Source organism: Ceratosolen solmsi, unplaced genomic scaffold, assembly GCF_000503995.2.
Source record: "Ceratosolen solmsi marchali unplaced genomic scaffold, CerSol_1.0 scaffold29, whole genome shotgun sequence".
Classification (NCBI taxonomy): Eukaryota; Metazoa; Arthropoda; class Insecta; order Hymenoptera; family Agaonidae; genus Ceratosolen; species Ceratosolen solmsi.
In genome coordinates this window covers 11,418,021-11,437,434 of record NW_011948417.1, presented here as the reverse complement: position 1 = coordinate 11,437,434, position 19,414 = coordinate 11,418,021, and the positions used below count along the sequence as shown (strand labels likewise).

The window sequence follows — 19,414 nt, the reverse complement described above, 5'->3', positions numbered from 1 at the left end:
CTAACACGCAGTATATAATAAATCGAATTAAAAATAATGTTCTGTCTAGTCTAGCTGTAATGCAGTATAAGACAAATTATTTTTTTAAGATAAACTTAATTTTAATTATTTTTCAATTTCGGAGATATAAAATGTATATAAAATTATATAATAGTTTTACTATTTAAATTCGCAATATATATTTCGCGCGTTTACGAACCAAATGAAATAAACCTTAAATTCATATAGGGACAAAGGTTGGATACGAGGAACATAGTACACTTTCTTAGTCATGCGTAGCTGAGATACAAATTTTTTGGTTTTAAATATGTTTACTGTAAAATTTTAGTTATTAATTATACATGCTTTAAGAAATACACGTAACACATTAAATTATCTTATTTTTAATATCTTGTTTATTTAAGGTTTTTATTATTTTTAATGAATTAATAAGACTATAAAATACTGTGATAAATATATTTATCACATATTATTAAGCATATAAAATTAGTAACTATATTGAAAAATATAATTTAATATAAATAATATATAATAATATATATTATATTATAATTATATTATATAATAATAATATATATTATATAAATCATAATAAATATAATCAATTTCTTAATTAACTGTTTTATTATACATTATATAAATATTTACGACATTGTGAATATATTTATTTAATATCTATAAATTTGTTTTAATAATCATAATATTATAATAACAAAAATGAATTTAATTTTGAATAAATGTTTGTAATTCAATTCAAAATATTAAATGATTTTGTATATTATTATAATAAATATTTATCAATATTCAATAGTAATTTAAAAAATATTTTTACAAAATAACGGTATTACAATTCTAAAAAAGAAAAAAATTTTTAATATTTCGTTACTAGAGGGTCTAGAATTTAATATTTGTTTTTTTTTAAAGAATACACGACTTATACATATCATTAACGCGGGCTTTTAAAGATCTAATTTCAAAATTCTATATCACAATAAAATAAATACACTGCTATATTTTTTATATTTGTAAATTAGGTTAAAACAGCAATATATAAAAAAACCTTCTAATATAATAAAGAAAATTTAATTATATATTAAATGATGTTGGATAGATGTACAGTAGTAATTTTCATTTGTAATGAGAAGATCAAAATGATAAAAAATTCATGTTTGAACACAAAGGCTGTTACATATGTGCACAGATATTAAATACATCAGAAATTTTAAATATAAACTCAATTATACAACTTCAATGATAATATAATTATATTAAACTAGATATAGATTAATCTTAAATTATGAGTTTCATTAACAGAACCAGTTAATGCTTAAATAAAATATGGATAGTATTTTATAAATCATCTCTCCTTTTTTAACAAGATTAATCTAAATCATTAATCTTGCTCAACACTAATCTTTCAGTAACGGATAAGTAAAACCAAGAAATGATAAAACGATAAAACATATTTTTAAAAAATTTAAGAAAATTTAGAATATAAATGAATTACAAAGCAATTATATATTATTTACATATAAATAATAGAATACGTTTAAATGATTCTTAAATAAATAAGTATATAAGAAGCAGTTTAATAATAATATAATAATAAAATTTTATATATAAACAAATTTGAAAAAATTAACATTTGTCTATTGTTGAGTAATTTCATGGAATACATACAAAAATTGAAGGTAACTTAACGAATTTAATTTATTTTTGTTTTTATAAGAAAGTTTTATATAATAGACTAGAGGTTTATTATTTACTCCAGTCTATTATATATATTTATTAATTTAATGATTGAAATTGTAGTATTATTTTGCTTCTTGATGAAAAAAATATTTATAAATAAGTCTATTAAATAAAATGTAATAAAATATTAAAATAATTATAAACGATACTCTATACTTTTTATATTTATATTACATTCATATGATTTTATTTAATATATGAAAAATATATATATATTTTAATACATGTGACAACTGAACAAAATAGATATAAATATAGAAAAAAAGTAATAAAATGAGGAACATAGAAAAAAGAAATAGAGGGAGATACGGACTCATAAATAAAGAGAAAAAGAAAATGAGGTTGATTGTCAAATTGGAATAAATGGGAGAGGAATATAGCAGTAGACAAATTATTCAAATCCTATAACCAAATAAAACCGTGCACTTCTGACTCAGTACAATATTATATATTATTATATATGTGTATAATTATATATATATAATATATTATTATATATATATATATACTTATACAATATTATGTACACAATACAATAATTTAAAAAAAAAATGAATAATTAAATGGTAAAGTATTCGTGGTAAAATTTACAACTTCAAAAAAATTTTTGTTGATAATATTTTCATAAAGTAATAAAATAATAATAAATTCAAGTTGCGCGATAAAATTTTAACAATTGCTATTGAATTATCTATAAATGTATAAATAATTAATAAAAAGTTCTCGAAATTTGAAATAGTATGGGCATTTTACAAAGTTTCAAAAGAATCAAACGAAGAACATGTTTAAGAAATTGGTTCTATTTTGTTTTTAACAACGTTCATTGCTACGTAAAGTTAGTTATATAACCAATCTATCTTACAGTCTCGACTAAGTGACAAACCAATTTAATAATAAAATATCCAGCGAATACCATATACAAAACTATATTATGATGTGCATTTTAAAATAAAAATTATGGTTATTATTGGTTTAATGTTAATTACAAAATAATAAAAGATTAAGTAGTATATTTTTTTCAGAAATAATTGAAAATTATCTTAAGTACAATTTGATAAGTATAAATGTTTTTGAAATATAAGCATTTAACAATTTTGACATTATTTATTCTGATGTTTTATTACAGAAAATAAACAGTACAATAATTAAAAAAACACAACCACATACAATATTTATTAATACGATAGTAAATACGGTGTATTGGGGAACAACTTATCAATCTATAGAAATGATTATACAATGCATACTTTAATAATTCATTTCAGTAATTATTTATTTGGATAATTTGAAGAATAATGAATGCGAATATAATCTGTAGAAATTTATGTCATTTCACATACTAAAATTATTATTACAGTAAAAAAATATATAGTTGCAGTTGATTAATAACATATGTCAGCCAACTTTTCAGTTACAACTAAAAAGTTAGATATATTTGTAACTGAAGTATAGATTATTTATGATTTCATACACATACTTTAATTTTTAATTATCCAATCGATAATTATATATTCTTTTTAAAACATATATAACATTTCCCAACATTTATGTAGCTATTAAGGAATATTTTTTTAATTATTAATATTATTGAATATTATTTTAATTTATTATTTAATATAAATTAATTATTAGCATAGATTATTAAAGATTTCATTACCTTATAAGAATGTCCCCCAATAATGAAATGGGCAGTTTGTTGTACATTTATAATATACAACAATCCTATAGAAATAATGGGTGAGTAAACGTAGCTGACAGAGTATTTAAAAGAAGAGCTTGGTAATAATATGTATATGAGATAACTATTTTAAGGATTTGAAAATGTATGCAAATAATGTCCATTGAATCTTTTAATAGAGTGTATGTATAATATTTTAAGTAAAAAGAAATGTTGAATCTAACTACTAATATGATCTTCATTAATATTTGCTGTAGATGCATAAAAATTCGAAAATAAAGCGTTGCATATATTAATAAGGTAAATATTTTTCAGATAGAGTTAAAAATATATTATAGTAGTAATCAATTTAAGTTATGTTTGCCTCCTTTACATTTAAGACCTAAAATAAAAAATTAAAGTTTTTTTAATTATTTTCTGTTTTAAATTTTATATATTTTATATAATAAGCAATGATTTTTAAGTATAATTTAAGTGGAAAGATGTAAAATATCATCTCATTATAGATAAGGCCATCAAAATAAGTACACTAACTTTGTAGCAAAATTGCATTTTTTGATCTTCATTGCACATGTTCTAAACAAACTTTATACAGTCTTCATTATACTAATTTCATGTTCTATAATTATATGTAACAATATTTTTAGTTTTAATTTCTACATAAACGTCAAGAAATTATATATATAATTTTTTATTTCCTTATTATATGTATAATAATTTAATTTTTTCAAAATACTGTACAGAATATTCATATTATTTGATCATAAGAGATATTTAAAAGATACAATTTTTATAGGAACGTGAATATTGAAGTATTTTTGTATATGAATTTGTTTAATTCTTGCATATAAGCAGTTTTCAACTACCTGGTAAATTTAATTATTGTATTAATAAATAATTATATTTATAAAATATATATATTTGAACAATTATATCTAATATATTATTTATAATGTAAATTATTATTTATATATAGCCTCTAACTAGTATGTAATTATTTGTATAAATAAAACAAAATTTAATTATATATATAATTTAATTTTTATACAAAAATGTATTAACATTAATGAATTAAAAAAATTTGATCTAAGAATAATTAATAAAGTATAAAATATTAAATAAAAGTATGCAATATTTTAATTCATTTTTCATTTAAAAATTTTCCATTGTTTAACATTACAATTATAACAAAAAATTATAAATTGTACATCTACAATTTATAATTTATAACATAATAATATATCAGTTTACTGACTTTTGTCAATGTACTAAAATAGCTCTTGAAGATAACTCCATTGATTTTTCAACCTTTATTTTCGGTACATTTAAGCATTGAAATATGTTTAAGGTATCTTCTACAAACTTTTCAACCATCTGCTCTGTATGTTTTGGTGTTGGAGCTATTCGTAATCTTTCTTCTCCCTTTGGAACAGTGGGATAGTTTATTGCCTGAACATAATGACCTTTTTCTTTTAATAATGTATCTGCAATTTGACTACAGATTAATGGGTCTCCTATCTGGTAATTAAATAGAATTATTTTGTTTATATTCATAATATAAATATATTGATAATATAAAACATAAATATATATTTACTTTTATTGGAATAATGTGTGAACAAGAAGGAATAACAGGAAGTCCAGCTGTAATAAGATTGGATTTCATATAGGCAACAATTTTTTGATGAATTGATCGTAATGTTCGTCCTTCATTTGATGCAAGAATTTGTACTGACGCTAAAGCTCCATAAAGAACTGTAGGTGGTAGAGATGTAGTAAAAATAAAACCTGCTGCATAACTTCTTATCATATCTACTAATTTTGTTGAACTAACGATATACCCTCCTACATTTCCAAAAGCTTTTCCTAATGTACCTGATATTATATCCATTTTATGAAGACACCAATCTCTTTCGCCAATACCAGCCCCTGAAAAGCCATACAAACCAACAGCATGTACTTCATCGACAAATGTTAATGCACCATATTTATGAGCTATATCGCATAATTCTTCATGAGGTGAAATATCTCCAGACATAGAATGAACTGTCTCAAAGGCTACAATTTTTGGAAGTTTTTTATCTACTTTTAATAATAATTCTTCTAAATGTGCAACATCATTATGACGGAATATATGTTTTGGAACATTACTATTTCTGATACCTTGAATCATAGAAGCATGATTACTTGCATCAGAAAATATATGACAGCCTGGAAGACTTTTAGCTAAAGTAAACAATGTTGAATCATTAGCTACAAAACAAGAACTAAATAAAAGTGCTGCTTCTTTCTGGTGTAATAATGCTAATCTTCTTTCCAACATCTCATGACCCATAGAATTACCCGAAATATTTCGGGTACCACCAGCACCAGCTCCATATTTATTTAATGCATCATGAACAGCATTAACAACACCAGGATGTCTAGACATTCCAAGATAATCATTTGAACACCATACAGTAATAGATTTTTTCCCCCATGAATATTCCATAGCAGCAGGAAATTCTTGTGCTAAACGATTTACCTTTTTGAAAACTCTGAAATATGCCACATTATGGATAAAAAGTTTTTAAAAAAACATTATTGAGCTTGAAATCTGTTTTTACCTGTAAGAATGGTCCTTTTTTTTACGAATAATCTGCTCATAAAAAAAGTCCTCATATTGAAAAGTATCTTTGATTTTAGAATTATTAGTCAAATTAATAACGTCCTCCTTGATCGCAGGACTTGCTTCTTTGATAGCGTCGGGCTTTTTAGAAAGAAATGGACACTTATTAGCGCTCGGGTCAGGTTGGATACTAGCAGTAGTAACAATAGTTGTATCAAGTGGCATTGGATCAGACAATTTGCTGAATAATCTGGACATGACGGGACAGTGTTGTCGATAATTCAAAATGACAGAGGTTCCATAATTGCAAATATAATTCGCTGGCAGACGAGTTAAAAAGGGACAAGGCATATTTCCTAATATATATAACAATTATAAACAGTGAATTACAAGATTAGCTATAAAATTTTTTATAAGATCAAATGAGAAAATAAAGAGAATCTATAAATCTAACCTGTATGATTGAAGCCACAGCTGTTTTGCAGCAGACAATGACGAATAATCTTTGAATAGAAAAACTACAATTAAAAGGTTAGAAGTCAGCAGTCACTTTTGCATACAATCAATATTGTAGAAACAAAACTAGTTACTAAAACGAAGTAAGAAAATTCGAATATATATTATAGCCTTTAAGCATTTCTATTAAAAGAGAAACAAATATTGGATAAATTTTAAAGTACATTGAATTATGTGACCATGACTAGCTCGATATGACCGCGAAAAAATGAAAGTCGACCAATGTCTAAATTATATGAGATATGATGAATGGAAAAATGAGATATAAAACCACAAAATATAGGTTGATTGAATAGAAGATGGTTTGTTTATAATATATATACTATATATACTATATATAGTATATATATACTATATATACTATATATAGTAAACGTGCGTATTAAATATTAAATAATATGTTTTAAAAATAATAATAAAATTCAAAATTTAATATATTGAAATTTACTTCAGAATCTGATTTCAAGTAAATTTGTTGTGATTCAAAGGTACTTGAAGATTATTTGTTAAATATTAATATATTAAAAATCAAAAGTTTTAACTGAATTTTTTTAAGTGCAAAATCAATATTTGTCTATAAATTTGTAATTATTAATCATTTACAAATGTAATATACAACCTTTTATTTTGTAATTATTTCATTAAAAATTGCAAGTTATAAATGGATTTGTTAAGCTTATTATTTTTATACACTGGATACTTCATATAACTGTTATATGTATATATATTTCTTTAAAAATTTAGTTTTTTCTTTAAATATTATTGAGATTATTAAAATATGATACATATATAAAATATTTAAAAAAATAAAAATATAAAGCATATTTTTAAAAACATTATATCTTCTGTATTTTTATTTCATATTTAATTTGATTTTCATATGAAATAATCTTTACAAATATTATAAATATTTACAAAAATATCCAAATTTAAAATTTGATGAATTAGCTTAATGTAAATGTAATTTCGTTTAACAAAAAAAGACAACAAATATATAAAATTTAATAAGACAGAAAGTTTCTGAAAAATTATTATTAAAGATTATTCAAAGTCATAACGATAAAAATAATATTGATTTTATCCATATTTTAAAACAAATTTTAAAAAATTAAAAAAAATGTGCAAATTGACTTTATTAAATATTTCCTTGATAATAAAATTATGAGAGATATTTTCAAGTCCAAATATTTCAATTAAAAATACATTGATGTATATAAATATCTTATGCAAATATTTTATTTTAATATTTTATATTACCATTGTTGTCTGTTTTTGCTATAATTTAATTTATAATATATTTTATAAATTATATTTTTATGCTAAATTTAGCATGTGTATACATACGACGACGCACTAAATTCATTAATATAAGTATTTATGACATTATTGTATTATTACATTTGAAATATTATACCTTAATTAACGCTGCTATTAAAAACAAATTAAAGTGATATTAAAGTTCTTATATAGACACTAAAATTTTTTAATTTATTCATTTTCAAATGGATATTTGAAATAATTAAAAATAGAATATTTATGGTTTAATTTTCAAGAAATTATGTTTTATGTGTTAACATTGTCTATTTTTGATATATACAGAAATTCCAACAAGGAACACGCTTTTTAATCAATGCAAATCGTGTTCTATTTAAACTTACTTATTTACAGTCGACGATAATTATTATTTGGTCAATTTCCTCTTTTCCACAAGTCATGATTGCTAGTTTATTAAATACCATAACCAGAATAAATTAAGTTAGTTTATTACATAAACTTAGCTTAATTTTTGAAATAATTATAAATTACTGATACTTAGGAAACGGAACAAAAATTAATAGTACAACTATTAATATTGAAAAATTCAATAAATAATCAAATAATGTTTACCATATATAAAAATTGGAACAAATATTAACATATACCTAATATATTTTATTATATATTTATTATGGTTTGATTTATACAACATAAAGCTAAAAATTATTAATATTAATCATAAAAATTTTAAATTAGAAATGACAAATTTCTAAAGGAAATATTGTATTAAAATGTTAAATAGGAAATGACAAAATTTTTAATGAAAAGTTGTTTTAAAATTTTAAATAACAAATGATTTTTAGTTTTCACAATTGTTAAAAATTGTTAAAAATATATTCTCTAATTAAATTATTTTAAATATATTTTTATAAAAGATTGAATAATTTTATAGAAATTGGTATACATTTGATTACTAAAGAAAAGAAATAGTTTTTTAATTCTTGTAAGTTATCTTTTGAAATCTTTATTTTTATTTACAAATATATTAGGAAATAAAGAAATTAGTATTGATAATTATATAAATTATTCACTTTTTCTTTTATATACCTTCGTCGACAAAAAACAATCATAGTTTCAAAATCAATTTTTTTAAAATTTATTTATAAATTTATTTATCGTTTAAATCTGTCGTATAATATGCAATCTTGATGTTTCTATGCATTTAAAATAATTTTTAAATTAATTTTTTTGTATACTTGCACTGACACTAATTATTATATAAGAATTAATTAATATTTAATATTTATATTAATGTTAAATATTTGCAATCTACAAAGCCGAACTTTTCAAAGATATTATATTTTTAATAGAAATAAATATCAAATATAAAACAGCATCTCTAATTATAAGATTAAAATTAAATAAATTAATAATTTTATCTATATTACATTTTAATCAAATTCAATTTTATGAAATCATGTATACTATTAATTTATAATTAAATTAAAAATATTCATAAAAATAATGTTTCATATGGTAGTTTAAAATTTTACCGACAATAAATTCTTTTAATAGTACTTATTGATTGTACTAACAGTTTAATCTTAATCTTCTTAAATGAATTATTCTTTTTCAGTTATTCAATAACTATTCTTAAAATAGAAAAAAACTATAAAATTATCATTATGTACAAAGAATTAAAAATCTATGATAAACTCAAGTACATATTATGTTTCTCTAAAGAATTAATTTTCTTCTGCGTTCTTAAAAAAAAGTATTGATGAATTAAAAATGAAGCTCTAAAAATTTTAATTGAATTAAAGCAAAAATAAATATTGTATTTACAACGGTAAATTGTTAAAAAATTACTACTATTCAATTATATAAATAAATATTTTTTAAATTTATATTCGCATTTATTTGTTTGTTTATAATTTATAAACAATAGAATTTTAAAAACATAAAATATTGCCTTAAAATTGAAGAAATGCATTAGTAGTACAAACTCATAAAATAACATAAATTGAATTATAATAGTTCTTTTTGGTTTATTTATAATAAAATATTCTTTAACATGTTTATAAAAATTAATATTGTATAATAAAAATATTCCGGTTAACAATTTAACAAATCTTAACATATTTTTTGAAGGATCGTAAAAATAAATTTTAAATATAACATTTGTAGAAGTTGTTAAAGGTAAGATAATTTTTTCATGGATTGAATATTAAGAAAATCAGTGATAGAACTAAAAAAATATTAATTCGAGGATTAGAAAAGTATAGTGAATAAGAAGAGTAATAATACCGTGAAAGACGTAGTCCACAAATTACCAGGAACCATTTTTCTAAATAAATAAAGCTCGAAGAAGTTAGAATTCCAGTATTGAAAACACTTATTAAGAAAGTAATATTTTGAAAGTCTGGTAAAATTCACTGTTATAGACACAAAAATTAAAAGATAAGGGCAAAAGTAGTAGCAATGTTCTTCGTATCCTCCATATAAATTGTACAATCAACTGGACGTGTACGCCGTTCTCTAAACTACTCATGGAAAAATGTTATTGGTGTGCGTGCGGGGACACGGTAATTATTATTTTTTGCAAATTCATCAACTGAGTTAATCGAACGTGCGCGTCGTTCATACGATCTACCTTGAAAGCGGCCTTGTGAGCTTTCATTCTGGATTTTAGTAATAGTTTTCAAAATAAAAAACCTATATGTATACGTTTTTAACCATTGTGTATTTGCCTTATTTTAAAAGGACCGGAATGCATTTTATTTATTTTTAAATAAATTTATAACAAATGTTAATATCTTCGTTCAAGTACCATACAGCATATTTCACAGAAAGCAGTTAAAATTGTTGTTTATTTTAAATGTAAATACATTATTTATTAAGAAAAACACGTTTCTTGCTGTTTATATATTTAAAATTGTATATTGTATAATTGTAATAATTTGTAATATGTTACATATATATTTAAGTATCTTTTATTTTAATAAATTAATCCTTGTTTATAAATTGCATATATTTATTAACAATTTAAATGATTAATACATTATCAATCAATGATTAATTTATATTAAAAAATCAATAATTAATTTAATTATAAGTATGAATATTTATACAATAATTGAAATAAATCTTGCCTTTATATATATATACTATGTATTTAAATAATTTAATCTATTATGATATTATTATATACTATTTTACGGTTTTGTATAATTTTTATACTTTCTACATAAAAAATTAAGTAGATAATTACTATAAATATCATTATTTATTTTGTTTAAATAAATTTCACAGTCACTTTTCAATTCTAATAATATTTTTCTTTTGTAATAGTTTGTTTACAAGGTCTGTTTTTTATATAAACAGATTTTATAAATGTTTGCCTTCAAATTTTTTGCAATAAAAAATTTTCATTTCAAATCAATTGGCACTTATCGTAACCTTTATGTAAGTTTAGGTAGATTTAACTGTTGTTATATACTCTAAAACAATATTAATTATAATAGATCATGCATTTGTATTAATTAAAATTTATTAAACCACTAGAGCTGTAATATAAAAGCATGCATGTTATGGTTCAAGAGATTTACTTTGCTTTAAAATAATATTTTAAATTCTTAGAGAATATGAATGTATACTTCATTATTTGTAACTGTATTATATAAAAGAATGGTTTTACAATAGTATTATTTATGAAAAAAATAATATAATTCCTTAATTATTTAATTTTAAAATAATTTTTAATGTTCACAAATATATCAAAATTAATATTTGCTTAAATTTTTTTTTATTGTTGATATGGCAAAGGATAATTGTTTGTCGATAAATTACTAAATTAGTTAACAATGTAATTAGAAATTTAATTAAAAAATGATAAAAGTATGTGTATAAAAGTATTTTAATTATGTAATGATAAAAGTAGTTTAATGAACCGAGTATTCATATCTATGATGTATATTTATGCATACTTATGATCAATGCATAGGTGCAGCGAGGAGATAGACATACTAGAATACGATTTAGATTAATGCCAACTCTATCGTCTTGTCACTGTGTGAGTAACTGTACATATATATTGAATTTATTTATATGTACATATTTTAAATTTTATAGCGTGTATCATAATCTATTTAGACATTTATTTATAATAATTGTAATGGTTATATTTATATATTATTACACGCGATATATTTACATAAATTTCAATCGTATACAATAAATATGTTTATTCAAAATCTTGCGATGTTAAAAACAATTGTTAATAGTTTGATATACGTAGCATTTGATATAAGTGGTAAATTTAGAAAAGATGATAAAGTGTATAAAATAATTTTAAAAGTATTTAGATTATGACAAGCAGTCAAAATTTGCAGAATAAGAAAAGTAAAAATTAGGAAATAAGACGTCAATTCGGAATTATAGATTGCCTTTGTGAATGTTTGATTTATTCTTTCTCGCTTTTGTCTACCTTGATTCCCTATCTTATTCACTCACTTTGTCGTTATAGATTTATCTAAAAATAAAGAACAACTACGGAAAACTCCACGAGGAATGACAAAAAGTGAACGAATACGAAAATTCTCGAATAACGTTATTGGCTTTCCTTCCCACTGACCATATTAACTTGAAACCGGCTTTAACCGCATCAAATATATTAATGTCAAAATTTATACAGATATATAAATGTAGAATTATAAAATATTGTTTATAATAGATATAAATCAGAGTAGGTAGCGAATGATTTACACATATAAAAACTAACATAATTTTTATACATTACAATATTTGCGTCTGTTTCTTAAAAAACATATTTTCAAAATATGTACGAAAGATGATATATTTTAAAAACATATTGTATTAGAAACTTAGTCTCTATGTCAATAAATGTTAAACAATATATTATTAAAGTTTTTATTTGACACACATTTATCAAGAAAAAATTAATTATTTCCATATCAACAAATTGTTGGTAAAAACAGATGAGCCTAATATCTTTAGTTTTTAATATTGAAAAAATATTGAAAAACTTATTTCTTGATATTAGTTTTGATATATACAAGAGTGCCTTTATCATATTACGATTTTTTAGAATCAACGTTGTACTTTACATACTTTAATTTTCTCACTTTTTTATTATAGTAAATGCTGAGAATATATAACATTCTTTGCATTTTTTATCACTCGTTACTGAAATACTTCGTAGAAAAAAGTAAAAAAATTAATATTTTTAACGTGACAATCATTAGGACAACTATATAATCATTACTCTAGAATTTCTTCAACGACAATTTTATCAAGTATTTAAACTCTATTATCGCAAAGTATTCAAAGCTATTGTAAAACAACATTTTTATTCATGATTTGTTTATTATTTATTATTTTTTTATTATTCATTTTATTTTATCATTTGTAATCAATTCTTATAATTATTATAAAGATAAATAAAGATTATTAATACAAATAAGAAAAATTTTACAAAAGTATTACAGTACATTATATTAAGTTAATTTATAAATGAATAACTTTATTATTATATTTTAGGAAATATGTTAATATATACACGACGAAAAAGTTGTTTTCGCCTTGAAAAACTACTCTAAATTACTTTATAGTATTCAACAACATATTTAACAATTTATATTAAATATAAATCGATAACATCAAATTATAAGAATTATTTATAATATTGTATTTAATATAAATAAATATGAGATATCATAAATTATTTATTATCATTGCTTTTGATTAAATAAATTTAGAATTAAAAAATTTTTATATTTTAGAAATTAAAAAAGTTTAATAAACAATATTAATAATATTTAATACAATTAATAATTCTGATGTGCAATTTACTGATGAAATATATATCTTTTTTTATTATAATAAATTTAATCATATCTTAGAATTTCATGACACAATAAATAACCAATTCATAAATTATTCATTATATTGAATGGTTTTGACGTATTATTATAAATAATAGAATATCATTAAATTAGAACAAATGTATAAAATATTTTATACATATTTTAATAATTTTGCAATAATTAATAAGAATAACAAATTCATTCGTATAAAAATAAATTCTTCATCAAAATTCAATATCGTTTATTATTGATTATTTTTACGTGTACAAAATATGTGCGATGATCGGGCTTGTTTCACCAAGGTGTGGCAATCCGGGTCGAAGGACCAAATTGTTTTAGAATTAATTAAAGAACCACGTGATGTTATGTGGGAAAAATGCGTATGCAATTGGAAGGGTCAGTGCATTGATTCAATATTTAACACATCTGTTTTTTATTGCTGTTTATTCCGTTTATTTTGTAATACAGGGATGATTCTTGTTGATGAAGTTAATATGAACTCTTGCAGCTCTGCTGCAGTTAGTACGTGACATTAATGTGTACTTCGTTTGGAGATAGGAGGTTGTAGGTTTCCTGATCCTCGTGACGTGGTGCCCTTGATGGTAGGTTACCATGAGAAAGGAGAGGTTGTAAAGCTCTTACCACTTCTTCGAGCAGTGCCACGTGGTGAATCTGCTACTGCTTCGAGCGCTTGGGCACGAGCTGTAGTCCTTGCCGTTTGGTGTTTCGTGCGCTCTGGCACAAGCGGCAAATTTATCTGAATGTGTGAGTCGTGAACTAAAAGCACGAACTCTGATCTTTGCCCTTTTGGTGTCTCATGCGTTCTATCACAAGCGGCAAATTTATCTGAATTAGTTACTCGTGCTCTTGATGCACGTGTTGTAATTAGAGGTTAGGATCGACATGGTATGATGCTGAAAGGCGCGAAGATGGATTAATGAGAGTGTTTGTTCACTGACATTATAGTTCACTGACCGTGGTGCCTACTTGGGATCCCTTCCTTTTTCTCGTATCCAATAGAAAGCAAGAAGAGCTCCTGATTCCATTGCTATCGACGACTCTGGCGGTTACATGGCAGTCTTGATAAAAGGAGGGGAGCAGCAAAGATATGCCGATAGGTCTTAACGTTTGGGTAAAGCGACCGTCGAACTTTTATCGAATTTTTATTATTTATCTTTTACAATTATTAATTAATTTATTGGGTACAGCTACATAAACTACTTTGTATAATTTTCACAAGCATAATTATATAATTGGAACTGTAATGTAATGCAATACGTAACTTGATAAGTTTTTATAATTTATTATTTTAAATTACTTCTATTGAATTTTCACTGTAATGACTTATTTCATATTAGTATTTAACGATAATTGATTCTAAAAGAATTTTAATTATTTTGTTTTTAATGTATTTTAAAGAATGTTAATATTATTACTGTATTAATTATTAAATAATATTATAAATACTTATAAAAGTATTTAAAAGTAACTTTATACTTAGATTTTCATAATAAGAATGTTAGATAATTAATTTAAATGGGATTTTCAATTTTCATCCATTGCAGATTTTTACAATAAAATAATTTATTTTATAAACAAAATCAAAGTAATAACAAACATCTTGATCGTGTAGTTTAATAATGTCATTATTTGTGGAATGTATAATGTAAAATAAGTATTTCTCAATGATGCATTGTAAGTAACTGTATTATCTCTTAATTTATGAAAGATAAGTAATAATAATAACAGTAATTATAACAATAGTAATATAATAATACTAATAGAATAAAGAAAACGGATGACTTAGACCGATTAGAATAGAGTAGATGCATTGAACAATGAATATCATGCATACAATAAGATGGAACATTGTAAGGATTATTATTCGAGATTGAGAGAATTTCTCGTGTATTATTTTGGGAAAAATACTAAAGGTCATAACTTTTATGAAAAGTCTTCCACGGTCGTTGTAGGCTCGGAAAGCGCAATAAACGACCTTTGTTATTTACTAGTAAGAGCGTGGCGAGTCTGTTTATGCGAGAATATTTCGAGAGTTAAGATATGTGAAAACAATCGAGTTGAAAAACATTTCCTAAAACTCATTATAACGAGAAACCCAACACGTGCGACGTGCGACGTGAACCACCCATAGAAGGAAGTTACACCAACCCTCGTGTGCAGCAGTTGAAAAGTGTTAACGTTATCTCCTTCATACCACGAAAGGACCAGACTACCAAGCACGCACTCCCGCATTTCGAGCATGAATAATGGTGAACCACTCATCCCAGGGTCAAATCAAGGCCACTGTAACACTGTGAGTACACAAAGTCTGTGTGACTTATTACATTGCCATAGCCAATCCGTCCATGACTGTGATGAAGCAATCATTAAACAATATACAAAACTCGCCGAAAGGTAGTGTGCCATTCAATTATTGATCCTTACAAAATCAACGTCAACATCACGATCTCAAGGAGCATCTTGTGTAGTGAAACATCCATCACAAGAAACGTTCCAAGAAGTCGCATCTTCACATTAAACTTAAGATGCATCCAAGACACCAACATGTAATTGTATTATAAATTGTACAATAAGTCATATATTCATCAAAACGCAAGAAATTTCTACAGCCCTTCCACTTAACTCCTTCCCGAGCATTCGCTAGGGCGGGCGGTAAAAATAAGAAAACTACATAATTTTCAAACAGTTATTGTCACAAAAGGAAACATTCTTTAATAATAGGTACAAACTATTTTTTATTTGCCCTCAAGTAATAAAGTAAAGAAAAATATTATACCTTTATAAATATATATTTACATAAATAATATACTATAAAAATACAATGTGCTTTTTACTAATTTGTTTAAAAACTTGACAATTTAAATTTTTGTGATAAAAAAATTTAAAAATTAGTGATAATGTAGATGCATTATTATAAGAAGGGTGTTAATAATTGTTTATTAGTGGTAAAATAATTTATAAATATATCTATAAAAATATAAGAAAACAAAAAATTTATTAAATTTACAAAACATCACTATTTTTTAAATAATTACAGTGTAGACAAAGAATTATTATTATATTGATTAGCTACTACGTTAAAATATTATAAAACTGCATGTATATTTTTTTTAATTTTAAAAATACAAACACGTCTGTTAATTTTTCTTTTAATTCTGTTTAGTTATTTTTATTATTCTACATCTTAAAAAGGAACATTCTTTTAATGTACTTGATCAATTTCTATTATGGTAATGAATAACATTTGTCAATATTTATCAAAATTAAAATTGGAGCATATTTTCGCGGCCTTCGGTTTTCAGATATTCACCAAGCCTTCTAGCCCTCGAATGTTTACATTTGCTTTCGTCGAATTCTCGACTAGCTCAAATCTTAGATTCTCGAATAGTCCAAAGTTTGAATTCTTGAATCTTCCAAGACTTTGCTTTCGCCGAATTCTCGAATAGCTGAAAGCTTAGATTCTCGAACCTTTCGCAAGGCGGCTTGTCTCCGCAAAGCAGTACCTAAGCATTGTTGCCAGCTTTAGCTGCTGCGCTGATACTTAAGGAAGCGCGCATCAAGACTCCTCGTAGTTATTATATCCGCGTAGTCTAGGGCTGACTGCAGTTCTAGAAAATAGTTGACTACTTAAAGAATGATATCGAACCCTTCTTCACTCGAAGGTATATCATCAGTCTTTATTGAGAATAACTACCACATAAACAATTCCATACTCTCCTTCTTGAGTATGGTCGACTCTCCCTGTTAATCCCTGCAACGTTAGCACAGACCATAAATAATCCCATGCTCCCTTTATGAGTATTGTTGGCTCTTCTTGCTAACCTTTACAATGACAGCATAGACTACAAAACAAGCCACATTCGCATTCAAGGAATATATAAAATCCATTGCTGATCCCCATAACGTCATCGACGCCTTCGTCACAATCACCAAGGGGAGACTACATCATTGTGATAGAGCATAACTCACTTTCTACCACGAGAAGTGAATACAGAACAACAATAATATAATTGTGAATAAAACCAAATAAATCATGTCCTGATGAAGTTTATGCACACTCTACATATTTACAGCCCTTCCACCTATGTCCTTTCTTAAGCGTCGTTACGGCGGGCGACAAGTAAACTGAACTATTGAACTTGTCAGTTCAGGCCAGAAAACTAAATACATTTGATCCTTTGAACCGGATGGAATACACAAATTTTTCGAACATTTAGTCCTTCGAGCCGGATGCAATAAACAAAATTTTCGAATATTTTGGTCCTCCGAACCGGATCCAGTGGAATGTAGTGCATCTCACCAGTGCCCTGCACACGTGTAACTTAAAAAAAAAACAAATTGAACAATATCTTTCATCATCCAGTAAGTGGTCCTACATTAAGGAGCAACTGGAGATTATGACCTCCCACTTCTCCCCATAGACTACCACTGTCTGGGATCAGACTAAAAGACCTCCTTTAATGATGGGTGGAGGTGTTGCTGGCAAGTGAAGAAACAGTGCAATTATTCAAGACTACCTTTAATGTTTATCTTTGTTTCTTTATTAAATATAATAATAATAAATAATTAATTATGAAGTATAAATAATATAATAGATTAAATATAAAATTACCTTTATTGTTACTGTCTGAGATCAGACTAAAAACGCTTCCCTGAGATGGTGAAGGGAGGCTTGCTGGCAAGTGGAATGGACAATGCAATAATTCAATACTGCCTTTATATGAGTTGATTTTCCCTTTTATTGACTATAATGATATAATAAATAATCAGTAGTCTATTAAGGTGAGATTGAATGAATGATACAATGAATGGGTGAGAGTTTCTTCAGGTAATGTGAGTGATAATAATCTTATACCGATACCGATACGCTGGAGAGGCCTGGGTGGTGGCGTTGGTGTGTAACGTCACTGGTGAGGAGAATTGATACCGTCGTTGCCGCTACCGATGAGCTAGAGAGGTTTGAGTGGGGCGCTGGTGTATGACGTCACTGTTGAGGAGAACTGACGTCGCCGTTGCCGCTACCGATGAGCTGGAGAGGCTTGAGTGGGACGCTGGTGTATGACATCAATGTAGAGGAGAATTGATGCCGCCGTTGCCGCTACCGATGAGCTGGAGAGGCTTGAGTGGGACGCTGGTGTATGACATCAATGTAGAGGAGAATTGATGCCGCCGTTGCCGCTACCGATGAGCTGGAGAGGCTTGAGTGGGCGCTGGGGTATGACGTCACTGATGAATAGCAATGATGCCGTGGTTTTGGTATTGCTGCTTATTTAGTTCAAGGAGTCGTGTGTTAGTAATTCGTAAGAACGTGTGTAATAGCGTAGCTTACGCGTGTGGAGATAGATCGTTGTGTATTGGATGTGACCTCTATATAAGTGGTATTTGACTTGTAAGAAAGCGATTTGTGTGAATTGAAGGCGATCTCTGTGTAAATGGCGTTGACTTGTAGAACAATAATTTGATCTTGATGATTGCTTGATTCAACTAGTAAGAGGACGAGAGCGTCATGTGCAGCTCCTTAAATATTCTCGTATAAACAAGCTGCGTCGAAATTGCATCGGTTGTCGTTGCTATGCCGATATTTGTCGTGACGTAAACAGGACATAGCCGCGTAGAGTTCATTTGTTATTACTTTTGTAATTATAGTAGTATATTTGAGTTTTTTTTGTTATAAGCATTCTTTGAGTTCGTTAGTCA

The 19,414-nt window shown here is 25.1% G+C and overlaps 1 protein-coding gene across 1 annotated transcript; it reads right to left on the bottom strand.

Annotated features, from left to right (window-relative positions):
• Positions 1 to 4,627: 4,627 nt before the first annotated feature.
• Positions 4,628 to 6,831, bottom strand: Alas (5-aminolevulinate synthase). The gene is made up of 4 exons (XM_011496642.1): positions 6,493 to 6,831; positions 6,037 to 6,394; positions 5,028 to 5,967; positions 4,628 to 4,948 (listed from the first exon to the last, which is right to left on the bottom strand). The coding sequence occupies exons 2-4, from the start codon at positions 6,387 to 6,389 to the stop codon at positions 4,691 to 4,693; spliced, it is 1,551 nt and encodes a 516-aa protein (XP_011494944.1). The 5' UTR covers positions 6,390 to 6,394; positions 6,493 to 6,831; the 3' UTR covers positions 4,628 to 4,690.
• Positions 6,832 to 19,414: the final 12,583 nt, after the last annotated feature.

Excerpts from the sequence above, each read along its gene's own strand:
- Alas (XM_011496642.1), bottom strand. The coding sequence starts at position 6,389 with ATGCCTTGTCCCTTTTTAACTCGTCTGCCAGCGAATTATATTTGCAAT. Across the intron at positions 5,968-6,036 it reads AAAAAGGACCATTCTTACAG|AGTTTTCAAAAAGGTAAATC; the intron begins GTAAAAACAGAT and ends GGCATATTTCAG. Across the intron at positions 4,949-5,027 it reads CACACATTATTCCAATAAAA|ATAGGAGACCCATTAATCTG; the intron begins GTAAATATATAT and ends TTTAATTACCAG.